This window comes from Globicephala melas, chromosome 9, assembly GCF_963455315.2.
Source record: "Globicephala melas chromosome 9, mGloMel1.2, whole genome shotgun sequence".
Lineage (NCBI taxonomy): Eukaryota > Metazoa > Chordata > Mammalia > Artiodactyla > Delphinidae > Globicephala > Globicephala melas.
This window is the reverse complement of record NC_083322.1, coordinates 16,968,341-16,991,770: the sequence shown is the minus strand read 5'-3', so window position 1 is coordinate 16,991,770 and position 23,430 is coordinate 16,968,341. Positions and strand designations below refer to the sequence as shown.

General features: G+C 36.7%; 1 protein-coding gene across 1 annotated transcript in view; it reads right to left on the bottom strand.

Moving 5' to 3' along the window:
• Window positions 1-23,430, bottom strand: part of MTPN (myotrophin) — a 61,486-nt gene that overhangs the window by 10,766 nt on the left and 27,290 nt on the right. The window contains exons 2-3 of the mRNA XM_030853927.2: window positions 13,476-13,589; window positions 12,546-12,629 (exon numbers count right to left, since the gene is read on the bottom strand). Of these exons, the coding sequence (XP_030709787.1) occupies window positions 12,546-12,629; window positions 13,476-13,589 (198 nt within the window). The remainder of the gene's footprint in view (window positions 1-12,545; window positions 12,630-13,475; window positions 13,590-23,430) is intronic.

Genomic DNA, 23,430 nt, shown 5'->3' with positions numbered 1-23,430 from the left:
ATTAAAGACAAAGAAAAATTATTAAAAGCAACAAAGGGAAAACGACAAATAACATACAAGGGAACTCCCATAAGGTTAACGGCTGATTTCTCAGCAGAAACTCTACAAGCCAGAAGGGAGTGGCATGATACACTTAAAGTGATGAAAGGGAAGAACCTACAACCAAGATTACTCTACCCTGCCAGGATCTCATTCAGATCCGATGGAGAAATCAAAAGCTTTACAGACAAGCAAAAGCTAAGAGAATTCAGCACCACCAAATTAGCTCTACAATAAAGGCTAAAGGAACTTCTCTGAGTGGGAAACACAAGAGAAGGACCTACAAAAACAAACCCAAAACAATTAAGAAAATGGTAATAGCAACATACATATCAATAATTATTTTAAATGTGAATGGATTAAATGCTCCAACCAAAGGCACAGGCTTGCTGAATGGATACAAAAACAAGACCAATATACATGCTGTCTACAAGAGACCCACTTCAGACCTAGGGACACATACAGACTGAAAGTGAGGGGATGGAAAAAGATATTCCATGCAAATGGAAAGTGAAAGAAAGCTGGAGTAGCAATACTCATATTGGATAAAATAGACTTTAAAATAATGTTACAAGAGACAAGGAAGGATACTACATAATGATCAAGGGATCAATCCAAGAAGAAGATATAACAATTATAAATATATATGCACCTCATAGGAGCACCTCAATACGTACGGCAAATGCTAACAGCTATAAAAGAGGAAATCGACAGTAACACAATAACACAATAATAGTGGGGGACTTTAACACCTCACTTACACCAATGGACAGATCATCCAAAATGAAAATAAATAAGGAAACACAAGCTTTAAATAACACAATAGACCAGATTTAATTGATATTTATAGGACATTCCATTAGAAAACAGCAGATTACACTTTCTTCTCAAGTGCACATGGAACATTCTCTAGGCTAGATCACATCTTGGGTCACAAATCAAGCCTCGGAAAATTTTAAAAATGGCAATCGTATCAAGCATCTTTTCTGACCACAATGCTATGAGACTGGAAAGCAATTACAGGAAAAAAAAAAACTGTAAAAAACCATGAATACATGGAGGCTAAACGGTGCACTACTAAATAACCAAGAGATCACTGAAGAAATTAAAGAAGAAATAAAAAAATACATAGAAACAAATGACAACAAAAACACAATGACCCAAACCCTCTGGGACACAGCAAAAGCAGTTCTAAGAAGGAAGTTTATAGCAATACAATCTCACCTCAAGAAGCAAGAAAAATTTCAAACAATCTAACACGACACCTAAAGCAACTAGAGAAAGAAGAACAAAGAAAACCCAGTCAGTACAAGGAAAGAAATCATAAAGATCAGAGCAGAAATAAATGAAATAGAAATGAAGAAAACAATAGCAAAAATCAATAAAACTACTAAAAGCTGTTTCTTTGAAAGCTGGTTCTTTCTTGCCTCTGCAACCTTCTCACATTGCTGCTTCTGCTTGGAAAGGTACTCCAGTTCTCTATTAGATTCTTGGACACTACGTTGCTAAGATTCAACTCAAGTGTCAACTGCTTTTTGAAGTTATATTTGTGGTACCTAAAGTTGTAATGACATCCTTATTTATAACACACTATGCCCTTGACTCCCAGGACCACACGTGACCTCTTCTTCCTTTAGGTGTCTGCTGTTACATAAACTCCTGCCACAGCAATCACAACACTTTGTGCACTCGTTTTACATTTTACTAAATATGGTGACAGCAGTAACCATGTTTATCAGTCTCTGAAATCACAAGGCCTTGCAGTGTCAATAACAGGCTATCAAATGATATTAGAAAAATTAAATGTTTTTTAAAATTAATTGATATAGACAGGGACTGTACACATACAATAAAGGACTAGGCTCACCTGCTTATAGTTACAGCGTGATTCTGATTGTGATAGTTTCCTGGAGGAGGAAAAGGTTGCTACAGCCAAGTTAAGTGGCCCAAGTAGAGAGACAGGCCATTTGTCATTTGTCATTCTAGGGAGTAAAAAAGCTTTAAAACCTCACCAGTAATTTCTTCATTTTCAAAAGTTACCGTTTTAGACAATCAAGTATTATTTGATAGTTAAGTTGTAGAATATGGGGAATGTTTAAAAAAATTCATCATACTATCTCTGCCCTTGAATAGAATAGTTTACAATGTAGCTAGAAAGATATACTGGCATGAAACAAGAGTGCATCTTTATCTACTTCTTACTTCAGATAGCTCAATGCTGCTTTATACCACCAGGTTTTTTTTGTGTGTTTTTTTAAAAATTACCACCAGTTCTTAATCTGGACAAATAGGCCAGAAAACTGGATTAGTAACATTTTAAGAATGAAACTCTTAAACTTGTACTCAGGTTATCTGACATTATCTTGACAGAAGGCTTTCGTGGCAAAGATGATAATTATAATTATACTAATCAATTGTTAAAACACTACGCAGCTTTGTTTCAGTGCAAAATTTATCAAATCAATTAAAAAATTAGCATTTAGATACACACATGACATCTTGGCGGACATTTCTGTATTATGTTGCTAGATACTGTTTCACAACCTTGGAATATAACCACTATCTCAGCAATAAAAATTTAGCAACCATGGTTTGGTATATTCAACTCACTTTTGGAAAGAAAGTGGGTTAGAATCAAGTACAAAAGGAATGCCTGAATAAATATATCTGATATTAAATGTCCCAACAAGGACTCTTAAAATGTAAAGGAACAAAGCAATTCTTTGTGCTCTCCCTTTAACCACTTGATTAACTCTTATTCAGTTGTTTCCGTGAAGCCCTTCTGGAGTTTCCAGGACAGCTGGCTCCCTCTCTTCCTGTATGCCCCCTGGCACGTTGCTGATCATACTTCAAGGTGTATACTGGGTTGGTCAAAAAGTTTGTTCGGTTTTAAGTAAAAATAAAAGACACATTTTTCATTTTCACCAAGAACTTTATTGAATGGATTCATTAACCAAATGAACTTTTTGGCCAACCCAGTACTACAGCTTGGCTCATCCAAAGTCTAGCGCAAACCCCTTTTTTCTGTGCTTTCCTCTCCTATAGAGGCTGAAAAGGCACTGAATCCCCAGACTCCCTTAAAGCTACAGGTGGCCATCTGGCACAAAGCTGGCATCTCGTGGATAGCTTTCCTTTTCCAATAAAGCCTCAGGGAGGAGAGTGTCCTTAACTGTTTCCCTTCTCCCTGCCCCAAACAGACACAACGCCTGGAGGTTCAGCAGTCATCTTGCAACCGTAAGGAGTGGGGAAGACAGGGGAGAAGAGAGTGTGGGGTACTGAGGACAAGTGGAGCCAGCTATTCAGCCCTGGACTGCTTACCTTCAGGCATTTCATTAAGAGCCACTTGTTTTTTTTCTAAGTTGAGATATAATTGACATAGACCATTATATTAGTTTTAGTTTTACAACATGACGATATGATATATGTATATATTGCAAAATTCACCACAATAAGGTTAGTTAACATCCATCACTGTAGAGTTACAATTTTTTTTTCCTTCTGATGAGAGCTTTTAAGCCTTACTGTCTTCCCAGCTTTCAGGTATATAATACAGTACTAAGGATAGCTACCGTGCCGTTGTTGCATCACCAGGACTGACTTACCTGATAATTCTAGGCCTCTAACCTTTTGACCCCACACACCCTCCACCCAGCCGCCTGCCTCTAGCAACCATCAATCTAATCTGTTCTCTGTATCTGAGTTTGTTTCGTTTTTGTTGTAGATTCCATATATAAGTGAGATCATACAGTATTTTTCTCTGACGTATTTCATTTAGCGTAATGCCTTCAAGGTCCATCCATGTTGTCACCTAGAGATTATCATACTAAGTGAAGTCAAAGACAAATTTATGGTTTCACTTTTATGTGGAATCTAAAAAACAGTACAAATGAACTTATTTACAAAGCAGAAACAGACTCACAGACTTAGAAAACAAACTTATGGTTACCAAAGGGGAAGGGTGAGGAGGGATAAATTGGGAGTATGGGATTAACAGATGCACCTACCATATATAAAATAGATAAATAACAAGGATGTATGTATAGAACAGGGAACTATATTCAATATCTTGTAAGGGAAAAGAATTTCTGAAAGTATATAGATATACACACACATATATATGTATAACCAGATCACTTTGCTGTACACCTGAAACTAACACAATATTGTAAATCAACTATACTTCAATTTAAAAAAATTGTGAATCACTATATTGTATACCTGTAACTTATATAATATTGTACATCAACTACACTTCAAGATAAGAAAAAGCAGGTGGTGTGGTTCAAGGACATACTGAACCTGGCCACCCAATTTTACCACAAATTAGCTGTGTAACTTTAGGCAAGTACCTTAACCTTTCTGTGCTACTTTCTGCAAATAAAATGGTAAACCTAACATGATTTCAGCAGTAACTCCTAGATCAAAAATTCTCTTAATCTCTCTTAAAAATAAGAACTAATTATACAATGGAATATTATTCAGCCACAAAAAAGAAGAGCCACTTTCTTGTTTAAATCTCTGTAGTAGGAGTTTTTGTTACAGTTGAACCCTACTTCCCTTACAGCACTTGTCATAGTCCTTTATTATCTGTTAACTGTGCTTCATTGGATATGAAACCATAGGACCAGGTGTTAAATCTTGCTTTCCTAACTTCAATGCCATGCTCCTCATCTGCACCCCCTCTGCCTCTCTAAACAACATGCTAACCATGCAACAGGGAATGACATGTATTCTACATTTCTCTTCATTTTATTTCTCCTTTGGAGACAGTGACTACAGTTCATTTTCAGTTGCATATATAATGGTCTTAGATTTGTTCTTATGTTACCCCTTGTGAAAATATGATTTTTAACATCTCCACTGTAGTCATATCTAGCAAAAACAGAAAGATCATTTCAAGGTTTCAGAGAGAAATTCATCATGGAAATACAAGGGATGGGAGAAAGTATAAATGAGCCTTCAAATTACTTCTCTCCAAAGACATTCAGATAGTGAGCCAATATATTACCTATGATGTGGTACACTGTAAGTTTTGGATGAAAAGTTTGTTTATATTTGAAACAGTCATTTTCATAAAGCTTGCTTTTCAGGGAACCCTCATTCTTGCAGCAAGTCTTCCCTTTTCTGAGAAATACATCAAAGTCATCTGCATCAATCCTAACTGGTCTTAGTATTTACTGAGAATTTATGATGAGCTCAGTATTGCTGTCAATGACTTGCATACAGTGTCTCTTCTAACTACTTGGCTACACTGAGAGGCAGTGTAATGTAGTGGTTACAGACACAAGCTCTGGAGCCAAAGTGATGGGGTTTGAATCCTAACTCTCCTCCTATCGAGCTATGTGATCCTGGGAAAGCTTCCTAATGCCCTGGGCCTCAGTTTCCCCAATGGTAAAATGGGGGATAAAAATCGTACCTACTTCATAGGATTACTGTGATGATTAAGTGAATTAATATATGTAAAGCACTTAAATGACATTTCCTATGTATAAGTACTATTTTAACTATGAGCTAATTTACCTGCTCATCAACTCTATGTGATGAGTACTGGCCCCATGTTGCAGAAGAGGATGCTTAGACTGAGATGATAAGGAATTTATTCAAAGCCCCAAAGGTATTAGGAAGGAGAACTCAGAACCAAACTTGGGGGTGTGTGATGTCACAACACACAGTTTATGTCACTAACAGAAACTATCTAAAATAATGATGCACTCCAGTCTAAAAGAGCTAAATAGGTAAAAAAACAGTGAGCTTACAATGGGCATACTTGTGGATGAGATTTGTGAGATATATCAAAACAGCATAACAACTGGTTTCTTCAGTTATTTAGGGGGGTAAGTTTTCTAGCTGTATCAATTCTGCTAGTCCTTCTCTAACACAGTTTCTTAAACTAAGGCAATTCAGAAAGGCATTGCTCAGTTCTTTGCAGGTCATCTGTCCTAAAATTTTTTTGAAACCAAACCTGCCCATGTTATATGGAGAACTCTGGGGATTCCAAGTAATCATAAAATGTGTGCTTGAGAATGTGTGAAACTGTTTAGATTTTACTGGGAGTGGAACAGTGAGTAATTTGAGTAAAAAAATGTTTCTACCTACCAGCACACCTACTTATTTAGGCTGAAAGGGTTGACTTCTAAGTCCTTATATCTTACGCACTTGATTCTCAATTCAAGCAGCAAAATCTGTACCGTACATCCTTCTTGAGGATTTGACAATGCTGGTATTTGAGAGGGGTATTCAAATTTTATTATTAACTGGCCGCTTGATTTTTTAAAATACAGCACGGAAAATACATGGGGCAAAATCATCAGTGTTATCAGATAAGGTGGTTTTCTATATTTTCTTAACAGACTGATTTTTAGTACTTTTTCTTCTCTACAGCAATTGTACATAAGACGTTAATCATTTTGACTTTCTTTTTATAAAAGGAAGGTTGTTGAGTAAACCTTTGTTTCTCACTCATTTGTCCCACACAGTGAATGTACAGAGTGGTCTGAAACAGCTGTGCCTCACTAACATCAGAGTTGCACAAGCATCAGTGGTTACATATTTCCGTTGTAAGGTTACAGCAGATATCCTAAGGAGGTAAATTCTTCTTTTTTTTTTTTAACATCTTTATTGGGGTATAATTGCTTTACAATGGTGTGTTAGTTTCTGCTTTATAACAAAGTGAATCAGTCATACATAAACATATGTTCCCATATGTCTTCCCTCTTGCGTCTCCCTCCCTCCCACCCTCCCTATCCCACCCCTCCAGGCTGTCACAAAGCACTGAGCTAAGGAGGTAAATTCTTTGACACAGTATAAAGCAGAGAAATGATGGAAAACAAAAAAGCAAAGTTTCTTTTGGACTTTTCTCTCTCAGATATAGCTTCGTATTATCACTAACAACAAATGGGTTTATAATAACAAGTATACTGTCAGTTTGTTTCTGTAATCTAAGAATAAAACAGTAATTATAATGTTTTAAAAACTTTCATTAAATTTTCAGTTCATGAGATCTGTGATTCTCTCATGCTGGGGTAATTTTTCTATTTATTTGTTTAAAAGAATTCTTGTTTTAATAGGAGGTTGACTGGTCATTTTTAATATATAGTATATAAAGGACAGAGTATAAACCACACTAGAGTAAATGACTGAAAGCTTACCTGTCTGAATTCTAAATGATAGCGAACTTAAAGGTTAACTTGTATTATCTTTTAAAGATGTTAAGTATTTCCCCTTTCCCCACAATATCCTTTAGTGGATTATTTAGAAACAGTTTTCCTTAGAAAATAAGGATACTTCTTAAAATCCTTTATTATCAAAGGGATTACATAGATTATAAAGAATTTTAATAAGTATAAATATTATAGAAATTTGGTATATATTAAATACTATATATACTGTACTGTTAAAGGAAATGTCTAACATGATAGTGTATTAATGCTACAGGTAAACTATTATTTCTCTTAGAGAACTGTTTCTTTAACTACACAGAAACTAGATGATTTCAAATTATATGTAACTGAAAAATAAATGAATTTTGGACTTATGAACATCCATTGATTATAACATTATAGTTCAAGAGTACCACTTCAAGATTAACTCTCTTCTAAATAATGTGTTCATGCAACGCTGCTATTATTCAGGTATCTGAGATTCTAATCAGGAAGATCAGTTCAGTAATATTTTTATACATCTTTTAAATATCTCTTTTATTCCAAAAATTTCCTGTTAAGATTTTTCTAGGGCAAAGAAGGAGGAACCTTATTCAACCGTGAGATAATTATGATTCAAAATGACAGGTGCTTACACCGTCTGTTTTTGCTTTCATAACATCAGGCTGAAGTCTGTTAGGCTTGGCCTTCTTAATGACTGCTGTGCAGCTGCCACTTCTTCTGTTTCATACTCTCACTTGGGCTTCTTACTCCCTGGGACCACTCAATTACCCAGGATGCTTCTCGAGCCTGCATTTTTTACCTGCTTCATCAGTTTCCTTTCACCAGTTTTACTAATGTTTCTCATGTACTCTGGATTTGGTGAGAATACCAGGAGTTTTGTTCATTTCCCTTGCTTCTTGTTAAGTTATTATTTAACAGTTCTATAGTTTTAGCTTAATTAATTAATCTATCTATTTATTGGCTGCATTGGGTCTTCATTGCTGCGCGTGGGCTTTTCTCTAGTTGCGGCGAGTGGGTGCTACTCTTTGTTGCAGTGCAAGGGCTTCTCATTGTGGTGGTTTCTCTTGTTGCAGAGCATGGGCTTCAGTAGTTGTGGCTCGCGGGCTTAGCTGCTCTGTGGCATGTGGGATCCTCCCAGACCAGGGCTCGAACCCGTGTCCCTTGCATTGGCAGGCGGATTCTTAACCACTGCACCACCAGGGGAGCCTTGTTTTAGCTTATTTTAAATGTTCATGTTTGTTTTGTATTTCAATATTTGTTTAGATTTATTCACATACTGACTTCTTGCATACCTCCTTCAGTCTTCACCTCTGGGTCTCATTTGTTTCTTCCTGAAAGCACATCCAACTCTTCACTCATCTGTTCCTCAAGGGTACTGACCACTTCTGGGCTTCAAGCTGCCTTGGATCAACTCCTACCTTTCACCAACAGTCCTCTCATGCTCGTGTTTGGGAATGTTTTCTTCTTCAACTTCATCCTACCTGCCTTCTGTCTCTCAAGGCTTCATTATAATTTCTTGTCTAATGAACCCTGCTGTCTTATGGTCTAAAACAGATGTTGATTCATTCATTTTAAAAACATCTTTTCTGTCATCAGAGGGCAAAAAGGAGATACCATGGCATGTGCTCAGACCTCAGGCTTCAAGTGGAAGTCCCACAAGTGTTGATCGCTACATTTTTTTCATTCATGAATGTATCAATTAAAAATCAGGCCAAATATCTTTTACCTGCGGAAATATACATAATCATTTCTCATAGCTATCCCTGACAGTAAGTCTGAAAGCCACTCTCAAGTAGTAGAAAGAACATGGGTTTTTGAGTCATATAACTTGGAGCAAATCTTGATTTCATTATATTCTATTAGACTTCAGGTAGTTATTTAACCTCCTCAGGACAGATGGTCACCTCATCCATAAAATGGAGATGATTATACTTATGTATTTGGAGATTATATAAACAAAGATTATATTAGATTTCCCACAGATGTTACTTTCCTCTTTTGCTATATGGACAATAAAGAATTAAATGTTTTAAATTTTTACTTGTGTCATAAACTTCATCTTCCATCGCATTAAAGTTTTTTTAAAAAGTCCAGTAAGTAATACAGCATATAGCATAGAGTTTGATTTTATACATTCTACCATTCTTTTGTTTTCTGTAATTTTTGTGTTTCTCTATTAGTTGTGATCATATTGAGTTTTAAAATTTATTGTTTTGGCTTTTTTCCTATGCTAACGATATACCAGTGGAATAATGTAGTCGACCCTTGAACAGCGTGGTGGGGGGAGGTTAAGGGCGCTGACCCTCTCTGTAGTTGAAAATCCACTTGTAACTTACAGTCGGCCTTTCATATCTGCAGTTCCTCCACATATGTGGATTCAACCAACCATGCATCGTGCAGTATATGCAGCATTTACTACTGAATAAAATCTGTGTGTAAGTGGACTGGTTCAATACAAACCTTTGCTGTTCACGGATCAGTTGTACATTAGAGATGTCAATGAATGTGGAAAACTTCTAAACTACATACAATAGTAATTGATAAAGATTCTACTTTTGATAAAAGACAGAATAAACCAGATTTCATAATACAAACATTGACTGCACTTTAAAAAAGTGCACTGGAATAGCCTTATTTTAGCAATTAAGGATTTTTTAAAGAGCACAGTTTCCCCCCTCAAAAATTTGGTTAACAGAACTATAGGGTACACATTAAAGGAGCTTATGCAAAAATAAAATTGAAGTAATTAATTTTGAAAAAAGAACTAAATTTTATGTTGCTTTCAAAAAGGTAAAAAAAAAAACCTTTCATCTAAAATCAATAACAGCTCTACATGGTTACAAATGGTCTGCCATCAATACAGCCATCTCTGAATGTCACTTGTTTAGCTATAAAAATTAAGGATCAGACACAAATGAAAGAATATTATGGGCACAAGTAAAATTAAAAAACTACTTAAAGTCAGGAAACTCAACTTATAACCAGTAATTCAGCAACACAGCACATATTTATAAAGACCCTTCTGGGATAACATATCAGGGGCCTAATGTACATTCAAATCAAGCCAGCTTTTCATGAACTTATTTTATGTAGAAGATTCTATCTTAACAGTGGAATCTTATAGCCACAAGGTCTCGGTCACCTAGAGCATCATGTTTTGGGAATAAGAAATATGGAACAACGGTTTTGGCTCTATCATAAGAATAATTACATCTTGTTCTGTTTGTCCTAGGAGGAAAGAGAAGCTTATCAGAAAGAAATACAGCTCTGACCTACAGTTTGAGATCTGGCTAGGAGGGAGGAGCTTGCTTAGGGGCATTTCATTTAGTAAATGACCAGAGCCCTAAGCTAAAAAGGATCCCATGGAGTTTTTTATTTTCAGAGAAGAAAACCCTTGGCTAGATAGAAAAGGTCAGGGAAAGAGGGAGAAAGAAGGGGAAGGAAGGAACCATTCATTTCTTGTTTGTTTTAATTCTGACTTATGAATTTATTAATTTGTAATTGATATAGCTGACATATAATACTATTAGTTTAAGGTATACAACATAATGATTTGATATGTTTATATACTGTGAAATGATTACCACAATAAGTTTAATTAATATCACTTCACATAGTTTAAAAATTGTTTTCCTTTGATGAGAACTTTAAAGATCTACCCTATTAGCAACTTTCAAATATATCAATAATACAGTATTAACTGTTTCTTTTGCTCTACACTTAGCAGATAGATTGAGGCCAAGGGAATTAAGTCAACACTGAGGAAGAGCTGAGAAATATCCAAAAGAGAAGTCAGATGCTGGTCACGTGACTTATGCCCATGGACAAGCTGTGCCTCGACTGTAGACCTATGTGAGTCAACACGATCTCTTTAATGCTTAAGCCTGTGTGAGCCGGGTTTAGTTACTTGCAATACAGGGTCCTAACCAACAAAATACTGAAATTATAAAAATCTTTCATGAAATGTAAATTTATATCTGTAGCCTTCGACAACGAGTTTTTAACATTAATATGCAAAAATATTCCCCCAGGGATGAAATTATCCAGTAGTTTTCAAAGGTACTTTTTAATCTTTTCATGGGTGTTGTGGAGGAATAGACAGTAAGGAGAAAGACAGTGGCTGGAAATCTTTGTGAGTACATCCTACCACAGATCCTGGATCCATTACAGTGGCAAAGAATAATATCCCCCTTTATTTTGGCTTTTCATATCAGTACGGTGTATAATATGGAAAAACTCCTGTTGCCATATGCCAAAACCTCCCAACCCCTCCCCCGGTGGTTTTTCAAAAACCACCACCACCACACATTTAAAGGAATCCGGTAGTTGTGTTTAACATGAAGGTATGGGTAAACCCCCTAGTTTTAGAGGACCTGAATTAACTGCTTTCAGACAGTATCTTTGAAAAGTGAAGTGTTGAGACAAATGTGCTACTTTCTCAATGTTCTCCAAATCTTACTGAAGTTCAATTTATGAAGCATAAAATCCTCTTTAGTCGTAGAGGTAATAAGAGCTACTATTTATTGAGTACTTATTATGTGTCAGATACTGTGGCAAAATGCTTCATATACATTTACTCATTTAATTTCTAATTCTTCTTTTAGCAGGGCTTATTTTTAAAATTCCAAATGAAATGTTATGAACAGCACTTTCCAGAGTATGGCCATGAAATGATAACCTTGGGATTGATACTGGTGCCTTATTTTATGAAGATTTCTTGTCTTCCAAGATTTGCAGGTCCCATCTTATACACCTAGAATGGCTGCAACTGACTGGTTAATTTCTGAGGCTGGACATTGAACTTCATCTAAGAGCTTGTAATAGCAAAGGTAAAACACTGGAAAACTACAAATTTACCATGATCTCAATCACATCAAGAAACCAGATGACTTGGAGAGCCCTTACAGCAATCTGCCTCTAATAATCTTGCTCAGTACGTACTACAGAAAATGAAGTTTATACAAATTTCAAACCGTGGTATGTGAATATGGTACCAGTCTGCAAACTGTTACTAGCATGGGACAACATTTTCTATATTACTGATTATTAACTACAATGCCTAGTTTGGCTAACTTTTTTTAAATAGCAAGATATTCTTGATGAAGGAGAGACTGTGTTGACTTATTTTCTAGCCCAACCTCTTTACCCACCATGAACTGGTAACAAACAGCCTGTGGACCAGCTGTTTTGAGCAACACTGCTCTAGACCTCAATTTTGGATATTACCTCTAGTTTTTCTGTCCCTGATGCCACACAAAATTTAAGTAAATTAACAACCAAATACTTAGCTTAAACAGTTACATAGTAATGGAAAAAGCAATAAAAATCAGCAATTGACCTCACCTTTGACAGAAGCAATTTCACACAGGAAACATGACCTTCATAGACGGCAGACAGAAGAGGTGTAATATGATGTTTATCTGGAGCCTATGAAATAATAAAGATATAGATCACCTCATCCATTTTTCATTTATTCCTTCCTTCTAGATCTAATTAGGGAATGCTCATAAATATTTCAAAATCAGTGTTTACCCATTTTTAGCCTCTTAGGAGCTGCTAGAGGCCCAAGCCCACACGCAGTTTCTCCTTGGGAGTCAGCCTAGTGAAACAGATGGAGCAGGGCTTTGACCCCATCTCAAATCTGGGCTCTGCCACTTACTGCATGACTAATTACTTAACCCCTCTGAGCCTCAACTCCACATTACTGTAGACGTGCCAATGTGGTGCAGGAAGGGAATCTCGAGAGGGGTGGAACATAGCCAATGAAGAGGTAAAAGATTGCCACAATTGGGCCACGTGACATGGTATCCCCTGAGATGTGAAAAGTTCATCTCACTTGCTGTCATGGTTACTTAAACATTTTTCTAAAACTCTGAAATGCAACAGCTACAAAAGGCAAGAGTCAAGAGATGACTGCTGTCTGACTTTTGTCCAAAAATCCAGTTTAGATTTCTCATGACTGCAGAGCCCTATGCTCCATTGGGTGATAGCTATTTGCCACCTACAGATAGTGCTAACTCTCACATTGCTTTAGAACTTGAAAAGGAAACATCTACCCCCCAGTTTTATCAGTTAAAAAAAAATCAACTTGTTCTGCTTATTTTAAAAAAATCACAACTATGTATTTCTAAGTTACAGAAATTTGGTATAATTTCAGACTATATTCTTACTTCATATGAGGTTTCCACCAGTAACTATTTTATAAATCTACAGAAAACAATTACCCAAAAGCATACAAGAATTTTTTCTAGAATGACAGTGTTCTTTACATACATTAATATCTGCTCCTTTCAGCAGCAGAAATTCCAGGATTTCAAGCTGCCCACAATCTGCTGCATAATGAAGAGGCTTCCTTCCACCTTCTAGTGTCCGGTTGACGTCTTCTCCCTTATAAAAGAAGCCAAATGAAAACAATATTCATAAGGATGGTAGACTGAAGAAGGGAACTGAGGCACCTGCTATTTTTACTTTCTTAAAGCTGCAAGGGTTTCATGAAAGAATTACATTTCTTGCAACGTGAAATAAGTAACCAAGAACTTTAAATTCTGTACAAATAGCACACAGCATGACAGCAATTCAAATCATGATTAGTCAAGCTGAAAACAATAAAAAAATGCTAAATGTAATGAAATCTATTATTGTGCTCTATTTCTAAGGAGTTCAATCAGCACGATGTCAAGATGTGGCCACCAAAGACTGATGAGTTCAAATACTTAGATTTTACACAGATCATATGACATGTATTTTAATACTTCAGAGAAAGCATCACTACTTTGATGGAGGCAGACATCATCACAAGGTAATGAGTATTAGCTATTAAGAATTCATTTCATTCATTCAGCATTTAAGCGCTATTGTATGGCCGGCTCTGTGCACACAGGGGACCATAGTGAGCAAAATCAGAAATGGATGCTGACTGCACGGAGCTTACCATCCAGTGTGGGAGGCAGATTTTAATCAAATAATCACATGACTAAACATAATGACGATAACAATACCTACATCTAATGGAGTTGTGGTGAGGGTTAAACTAAATGATCCATGTAGAGCACTTAAGATATTATAGCTAATATTAATAGAAATATGATTAGCTATTATTATAAGTTACCTATGTACATATGAGATATACTCAAATTCTGAATGAAATCCATTACTCAGTCTTTTCTTTTTAATGTTAAGGGTCACTATAAAGATAATGCATCAGTTTTTCAAACAACAATTTGAAATCTTTAAATATATAGAGGTATTTTTTTTTTCCGTTAAGGAAAAAGTTTAACTCCAGGGTTTTACATCCTCCAGTAAGTATCAGAGTGAGCTATATTATCTTACTTATTATTCAAGGGCTGGTACGTTAAAAAAAAAAAAAGCATTCCAAGAGGTGAGATCACGTGCCTGTCACAACAATCAGTGGAGGCATCAGAGCTTTAAGTCAGGAAACGAAATTACACAGTGTTCCCGAGTTCCAGGCCAGATGTATATTTCAAATATATTGTCTCTGTGGAGGATCAAGAATTTCATCAAAAATAATTGTCCTCTTTTGAATTAATGATAAAACAACCCTTTTCTGTTAAGAGTACTTGAGTAATTCACAGCAGTAACTTCTAATGGGTTGTTTATTCAAGTCAACATGTGATATTTACAGTAAAATAGGGCCTCTTATAAAGTATATGAATATAGAAGAAAGGTGTATAACATACTTAAGATCAACGAAGGCTGGGTTAGAGCTCCAATTCTACCAGTCAGTTGTAGGACCTTAGACTAGTTATTTTCTAAATCTTTGTTTTCTTATCTGTAAAATGGGACTAAAAATAAACCTCATGGGGTTTTAGTGTATCATCAAATGAGATAATCCATGTAAAGTATCTAACACACTACCTCACAGGGTAATATGTTTAATAGAGGTTAAGTATTATTGCTGTGCATTCCTAATGTTGGTTTATACTGGTTCTAAAAGATTATCCAAAATTAGGTTAATGCAGGTTTCTGCATAATGGTTGAAATACAAAGATATGATTTATTATACTTTATATTCAGAAACAAATTTAAACGTAAGGGTGACTTGGTGTACCACCTTAGTCTTTATTCACAACTGTAGAAATGTGAGGCTTTGAGGCAAAGAGGTACTCCTTCAAATGATTTGGATAAAACTAGTTTTCCTTTCATTATTATTTCCTTTCCATTATTTACATTAACTGGAGAGGATTAACTGAAGAGGATTAACTGGATAGGCCTTTTCAGTGAAACAAAGTAAAGAAATAACTGCAGTAAGTATTCAATAAGATAGCTTTGTCAAAAAGGTATTTTCCTGGGTTTCCCTGGTGGTGCAGTGGTTGAGAGTCCGCCTGCCGATGCGGGGGACACGGGTTCGTGCCCCGGTCGGGGAGGATCCCACATGCCACGGAGCAGCTGGGCCCGTGAGCCATGGCCGCTGAGCCTGCGCGTCCGGAGCCTGTGCTCCGCGACAGGAGAGGCCACAACGGTGGGAGGCCCGCGTACCGCAGAGAAAAAAAAAAAAAAAAGATATTTTCCTGAGTTAAAATATGCAATATCTTCCTTCCTTACTTAGTACAAGCATGCAAAATGCATATGAAAAGGAACTGTTGTGAGTTTAAACTTTCTCCTTTATCCCTGCAGATGCTGCTTTACAATTCTTATTTTAGCAGACAAAAGTGACAATACTGGAAAGGCTTTGTGTGAATGACAGGAAAGAAAGGATTTTCTTCTGCAGGCCTTTGCAAAAGCAGTACTTACTGAGAAATTTATAGTACTAAATGCCTGTATTGGAAACGTAGAAAGGCCTCAAATTAACGATCTTTGTACTTCTACCTTAAGAAACTAGGGGGAGGGCTTCCCTGGTGGCGCAGTGGTTGAGAGTCCGCCTGCCGATGCAGGGAACACGGGTTCGTGCCCCGGTCTGGGAAGATCCCACATGCTGCAGAGCAGCTGGGCCCGTGAGCCATGGCCACTGAGCCTGCGCGTCTGGAGCCTGTGCTCCGCAACGGGAGAGGCCACAACAGTGAGAGGCCCGTGTACCGCAAAAAAAAAAAAAAGAAACTAGGGGGAGAAATGACATATGGAAATCTCTGTACCTTGCTCAGTTTTGCTATGAACCTAAAAAATGCTCTAAAAAAATTAAGTCTATTAAAAAATTAAGTTCAAAATAAGCAGAAATCAATGAAATGAAAACAGGAAAATAATAGAAATCAAAATCTGATTCTCTGAGATCAATACAACTGATAAATCTCTAGCCAGAATGATCAGGAAAAAAAAAATGACAGAAAGTGCTAATATTAGACTTCACAGACTATCTTCCCACAAAGAAACTCCTATGCCCCAGGTGGCTACACTGGTAAATTTTTACCAAACATTTAAGGAAAAAAAGAGTAATACCAATTCTACATGCTCTTCCAGAAAACAGAAAGCACCCAAACTCATTCTATGGGGTGAGCATTACTCTGATTCTAAAACGAGACAAAGACTTACAAGAAAAGAACACCACAGGCTAATGTCCCTCACGAACACAAATTCTAAACAAAATTTGAGCAAACTGAATCCAACAATATATAGAAAGTATAATAGACCATGACCAAGTAGTGTTTACCCAGGAATACAAGGTTGGTTGAATATTTGAAAAAGTCAATCAACATAATTCACTATTTTAACATCTAAACAAAGAAAAATCATATAATCATCTCAAAAAGTATCTGACAAAATCCAACATCCTTTACTGATAAAAACTCAGTAAACTAGGAAAAGGAGGACACTTCCCTGGCCTAATAAGGGGCTTCTACAAAAAAAGTACAATTAACATCATACTTAATTTATGACAGATTGAATGCTTTTTTCCTAAAATCAGGAACAAGACAAGATGTCAGTTTCTACCTTCTATTCCACACTGTGCTGGAGGTTCTAACCAGTGCAACTAGGGAACAAACAAACAAATCCCATCTCTTTTGAAAAGGAAGCAGTATAACTGTCTTTATTTGCAGATGGTGTGACTGTCTATGCAGAAAGTCCAATGGAATCTACCAAAGAGCTACTAGAATAAGTAATTTTAGCAATGCTGAAGGACAAAAGATCAATATACCAAATCAACTGCATTTTTGTATAGCACTAGCAATTAATAATTGCAAATCAAAACTAAAACCAATGTTATTTACAATAGCATACAAATTTATGAAATACTTAGTAAGTCTAACAAAAAATGTACAATATCTATATACTGAAAACTACCAAACACTGTTGAAGAGAAATTAGAGGATCTAAATAAATAAATGGAGAGACACACAGCATGTTCACGGATTGGGAGACTCATTACTGTAAAGATGTCAATTTTCCACAGATTGATGTATAGAGTCAATGCAATACCAGTTAAAACTTTAGCAGGCTTTTTAAAAAGAAATTGACAGGACTTCCTTGGTGGCGCAGTGGTTAAGAATCCACCTGCCAGGGCTTCCCTGGTGGCGCAGTGGTTGAGAGTCCGCCTGCCGATGCAGGGGACACGGGTTCGTGCCCCGGTCTGGGAAGATCCCACATGCCGCGGAGCGGCTGGGCCCGTGAGCCATGGCCGCTGAGCCTGCGCTCCGCAATCGGAGAGGCCACAACAGTGAGAGGCCCGCGTACCGCAAAAAAAAAAAAAAAAAAAAAAAAAAGAATCCACCTGCCAATGCAGGGGACACGGGTTCGAGCCCTGGTCCGGGAAGATCCCACATGCCGCGGAGCAACTAAGCCCATGTGCCACAACTACTGAGCCTGAGCTCTAGAGCCCGTAAGCCACAACTACTGAGCCCGCATGCCACAACTACTGAAGCCCGCGCGCCTAGAGCCCGTGCTCCGCAACAAGAGAAGCCACGGCAGTGAGAAGCCTGCGCACCACAACAAAGAGTAGCCCCGCTCTCCGCAACTAGAGAAAGCCTGTGCACAGCAACGAAGACCCAACGTAGCCAAAAATAATAAAATAAAAATTTTAAAAAGAAAGTGACAAACTGACCCTAAATTTCATATGGAAATACAAACAATCTATAACAGCCAAAACAACTTTGAAAAGAAAGAACAATTTGGAGAGCTAACACTACCTGATTTCAAGAATTATTAAAAACTGCAGTAATCAAGAAAGCATGGTATTGGCATAAAATTATAAAATATGCAAACATATATACTGATAGAAAGCAGATTAGTGGTTGCTTATTTGGGGGTAACAGAAGGGAGGGACTATGAAGGGGCACTTGAGGGTAATGAAATCTAGTCATTATCTGGACTATGGTGATGGTTTCATGATTGTATACGTGTCAAAACTTATCAAATTGCACTCTTTAAATATCTGCAGTTTCTTGCATTTCAGTTACACCTCAGTAACATAGATTTTCCTAAATCAAGTCTCTGTGGCTCTAATTCTTGTAAAATGAGATGCTAACAAATCAATATTTGAGGTAGAATAGGTGTAGGAATGAGTAACAGTACCTTCATGGGAGACTTAAAGAGCAAAAGCTATTTGAGGTCAAGTTCCTTCATTGTTAGTGCTGAATGAAAAGCTCCTGACTTCTGTAACCAACAAACTACACGGAACAAGAAGTTTTTAAGTGGGATAAGAGTGGATCCATATGACTCCTACTAGCTGGGTGGGCTTTAGAGGTCAAAACAATTGTCTGGATTGCTGAAAAAAACCTCTTACTCGGCCACCCCAACTTCCAGCCCCATTATGCCTACTCCATCCTTTACTCTGCAGCTACAGGGATCTTGCTAAACACAAAATGTGGTCACATTATTCCCCTTTTAAAAGTACTCTGAAGACCACCCATTGCTCCTAGAGAATAGGTCTAAACAACTAAACACGGTTTACAAGACTTGGAGTGATCTATATCCAGTGATTACCTTTCCAGCTTTAATTCTCACAGCACTCCTCCCCACTGTCCTTTGTTCAGTTAATTCCTACTAATTCTTTAGAATCAAGCTTTAATCAAACTCCCTCTGGAAAGTCATCTTTTAACTACTGCAACTTCGAGTCATACGACCTTCACAGGGGTGCCCAAAGCACCTTGTATTTTCCCTGTTACATTCTACTTAACCTGCCTCTGTCTGTATCCTCTGTGAACACAGGTCAGGTATCATGTCACTATTATTTACTTTTGCAGCTCCAGTGCCTAGTATACCTTCTGACACATACTAAATTTTACATGATAGAAGCTTTTAGACTGAACAAATGGTGAAATTGCTGAAGCAAAAGACTTGGAAGTAAGTCATCTTCTATTTCAAGCAAATACTGATAATGCATTAGTTATCCAGTAACAGCAGCAGTTACTTGAGATCAGTGGTATGTTTACTGATGTAGGGGTTTGAATGACAATTTCACCAGCTTTCCAGCAGTCTGGATGGGTGGTAACTTCAGTAGTGGTGGTGAAATAGGGAAGGAAGATAGTGCTCTATCTAGTTCCTTTCTCCTCACCCTTGGCATTAGTGAGTTACATCAGAAGAGAGGATGTTAGACACCTATTCTGTAATCTTCATTCTAACTTCATGAAACATTACCAGCTACAGAGAAAAATTTAACCCTAATTTTGTCTCCCAGATTCTGGGGATAGAAGAGAGAGATGCACAATTTCAACAGGTCCCTTAGCATTACATGACAATCTTACCATGTTCCTTTTTATCTTGCTTTTCTACCTTCCACAGCGGCTATTTTAAATCTCTTTCATTTTTTTATAAGCCTCCTGCTTCTTTTTTATTCTCAGCAGATAACCTCATATCCTTCTTCAAACAGAAAACTGTCTTCGGACATGAACTTCCTCCCGAGCTTCTCTCTACCACACCTTCCTGCAACTGACAAATCCTTTCCTATCTAAAGCCAATCCCTCACCTAAGTTTTGGATATCATCCTTTCTTGTTTTCTTAAACTTATTTATTTATCCCTTTTCTTGCCTGTGTTTTCAACCTCTCCTGCTGTACTGGCTCCTTCTCATCAGAATATGCCATTCTCAACTCTTCGGCTAAAAACGCAAACAGCAACACAAAAAACTATCCTTAGACGTGATATTCACCTTTTAGTTACTATTCTCTTTCCTCCCTTTCATGGCTGAACTTGCCAAAAGCATTGTCTGTATTTGCTATCTCCAGTTTCTTACTTCTTGTTCTAATCTGGCTTCCACCCTCAATACTACGCCATAGCCATTTTTGCTGAGATCAAAGACATCCACGTTGCAAAATGCAAAGGTTATCTCTTAGTCCTCACCTTAATTGACCTCCCAACAGTGATAAAGTTGATCACTCCTTCCTTTTTTAAACACTCTCTCTTCCCTTGATTTCAGGGACACCACATTATTGTAGTTTTCCTCCTGCTCTCTATTCCTTCGTTGTTTCCTCTTCTGACTTGTCCACTTCTACTAGATGTTTAAAACAAATTTTTGAAATCCTGGTTATGAATTCAGATTATCATCATATATTTATAATTCAAACAGTTGCTAAAAATTGGTTAGCCTTATAGTCTTGTAATAGTATCTTTATAGGAATACCTTGATTACAGAATTTGGGGGGATTTCCTTAGTGACAAAGTTTATGTGTTTTTAAAGACATCATCATGCAGTAATATCACTGTCACAGAGTTGGGCAGCAATAAATTCTCACCATGATATGGGTGTAAATAACCAGGCAGGTGACAAGTAACTGCACACAGCTTCTATTTGCCATATGCAGTTCAAGTAAAGCAGGCTGACAAATCTAACTTGTCACCACATCCAGGCTTGTCTAGCTTCACCTTTCCCTTTTTAGCAAGAATAATTGAACCAGTTTCATTTTAATCTCCTTCCTGTCATTGCACTATGAAGCCTGTTGGTTGTTAAATATACAACAGATTTTTATTACATTAAAACTGTACTTTTTACCATATTTTACTTGTACCAAGGAAGTTGTTTTGACGCCATTTTTTCTAAGTATGACATATTCCAGATGTTATATATGTATATATAACATATATATGTAATATTGGATATATGAAATAATACTGTTTCATGATATTTTCTGGTGAGTAGTTTAAATTAATATACTCTATCCAGAACCACTATAGTGACCATGAATGAATGCTTTAGGATGTGTTGATTCCTGATGCTCCTCAATAATGACATTATTGGCATTTGAGAAAGCTGGTCATGTTTTTTTTACTTCTCAAGTACCATTGCTCTAAATAACCATGAGCCTCAGCTATACCGATAAATTCTCTTACCTGACTAGAAATATATTGGTACAGTGATCTAGTTCTATCTTTAATATCAATAAATCAACTAGCATTTACTGAGAAACCATGTTCCTAGCCTTGTGCTAGGCATGCTAAGGGTACAAGAAAGTGGAATTGTGGGTCTCTGCCCACAAGAACTTTACTCTTCACTATTAACTAATTTAACAAAATATGTATGAATTTTTATCTATCTATTATCTATCTATTATCTATCTATCTATCTATCTACCTAATACACTCACAAAAATATAAAATAACCTACCCTACTAACTCTCTACCCGGTACTTCTCAAACTTTTTCACTGAAGTACTCCAAATAGCAAAGGATAGAAAATATATGCTTCTCTGAGTCTGAAAGTAGAATCCTAAACAAATTAAAAATTCATTCAAATATATCTGCACAAATATGCATGTATCATATATACATATGTATGTTCTGTTTGTTTTAATATAAAAGCCACAGCTCAAAACCCATAGCTACTGCTATGGGTTTTGCCCAAGGATGCTTCAGGAATTTGGGCCATGTGTACTCTATGGCTTAGAGTAACTCCTTGGAAGACCATAAGCTGACTACTGAAGAGCACAGTACAATTTAATTCGGTCTTATCTATTTCTGATGCCATGAATATAGTATGCTAATTTGTGTACCTTTCCTCTTGAGATCTACAGACCACCAGGCAATCAGTGAACAGACTTTCAAAAAGCTTACTAATTCTTTGTGTGTGCATAAAATTTTCTAGGTAAAGAGTCTAAAGGGGGCCATGACCCCTGAGAGGTTAGGAACCCCTTCCTCTAACGTTCACTGCCTAGTTTTCTACTTTATGAAGAGAAGTAGTATTAAATGGTGGAAAGAACACCAAACAGAAGCCCTCAGCTCTAAGTTACCTCTGCTACTGCCCACAATGGGGAAGTAAGAAGCTTGGAAGACCTTAGTTTCCTCACTGAAAAATCTGTGGTTGGAGGAGATGACCTCTAAAGTCTTATAGTTAGCTTACTTTTACGGCTAAATGCATCTGGGAACAATTGTTCCCCCCACCCCCTCTTATATTCTAGACCAGAGAAATAGGTGTTTCTGTACTTCTGGCCATGAAAACAAAGTAGTTTAAGAGACTGGATGCTGAAAATGGCTGCTACAGTAGGTATATTTAACTTTCCACAAAAGTTGGATCAAGCAAGAAGATTTAATACAACAACATGAACAATGTAAAAAATATATACATATATTTCAAAGTTAAAAATTTTTTTCTTTCAAATCTATTATTACTTTGAGTTGTTTTACTAACAAAAGTAGGCATGGATCTAAAAATGATGAAATACAGTATTTGAAAAAGATACACTATTTACAATTAATTTAATTCAACAAATACTTAACGAGCCTACTTGCTACTGTGCTACTTGCTTGGGATAAAATAGAAAGGCCCAGCTCTTTGCTGCCTTCTTGGGAAGCTAGCAGGCAAATAAATGAATGCCATTTAGTTGAATACTACAAAATACAGAAGAGCCTTAATGAACAGAATGTTCAGTACCTTAGTGTGTGGGCAATTCATCTTTTACTGCCATTTAGTTTTTCATGTATTTTTATCTTGTGTTGTTAATTAGACTTTAAAGGTCCTTAGCGGTCAGAAACTACATCTTACAATTTTCATTTCTACCATAATTCCAAATATGGTATTTTTAAACCTCAATAAAAATTTGTTTTGATTGCTGATTATAATAGCATAGTATAAAATGCTAAATTAAGAAATAACAGTATTCAACAGGGTGTCTACTGATTTGGAGAGTGTGGAGGTATGCATATGCGAGAATGGTGCCTGGAGAAATTAATTGATATATTATGGTGTATGTAATTCTCATAGGCCAACTGGAAATCCAAGAGGTGCTCATTTGGAAAGCATCTACTATATACAGTGCTGTTTTGAGGCTTCAATGAAATAACATAATGTACCTGTACAGTAAGCACTCAAAAAATGTCAACCAATATTATTATTATTAGAGGCCTCAACAG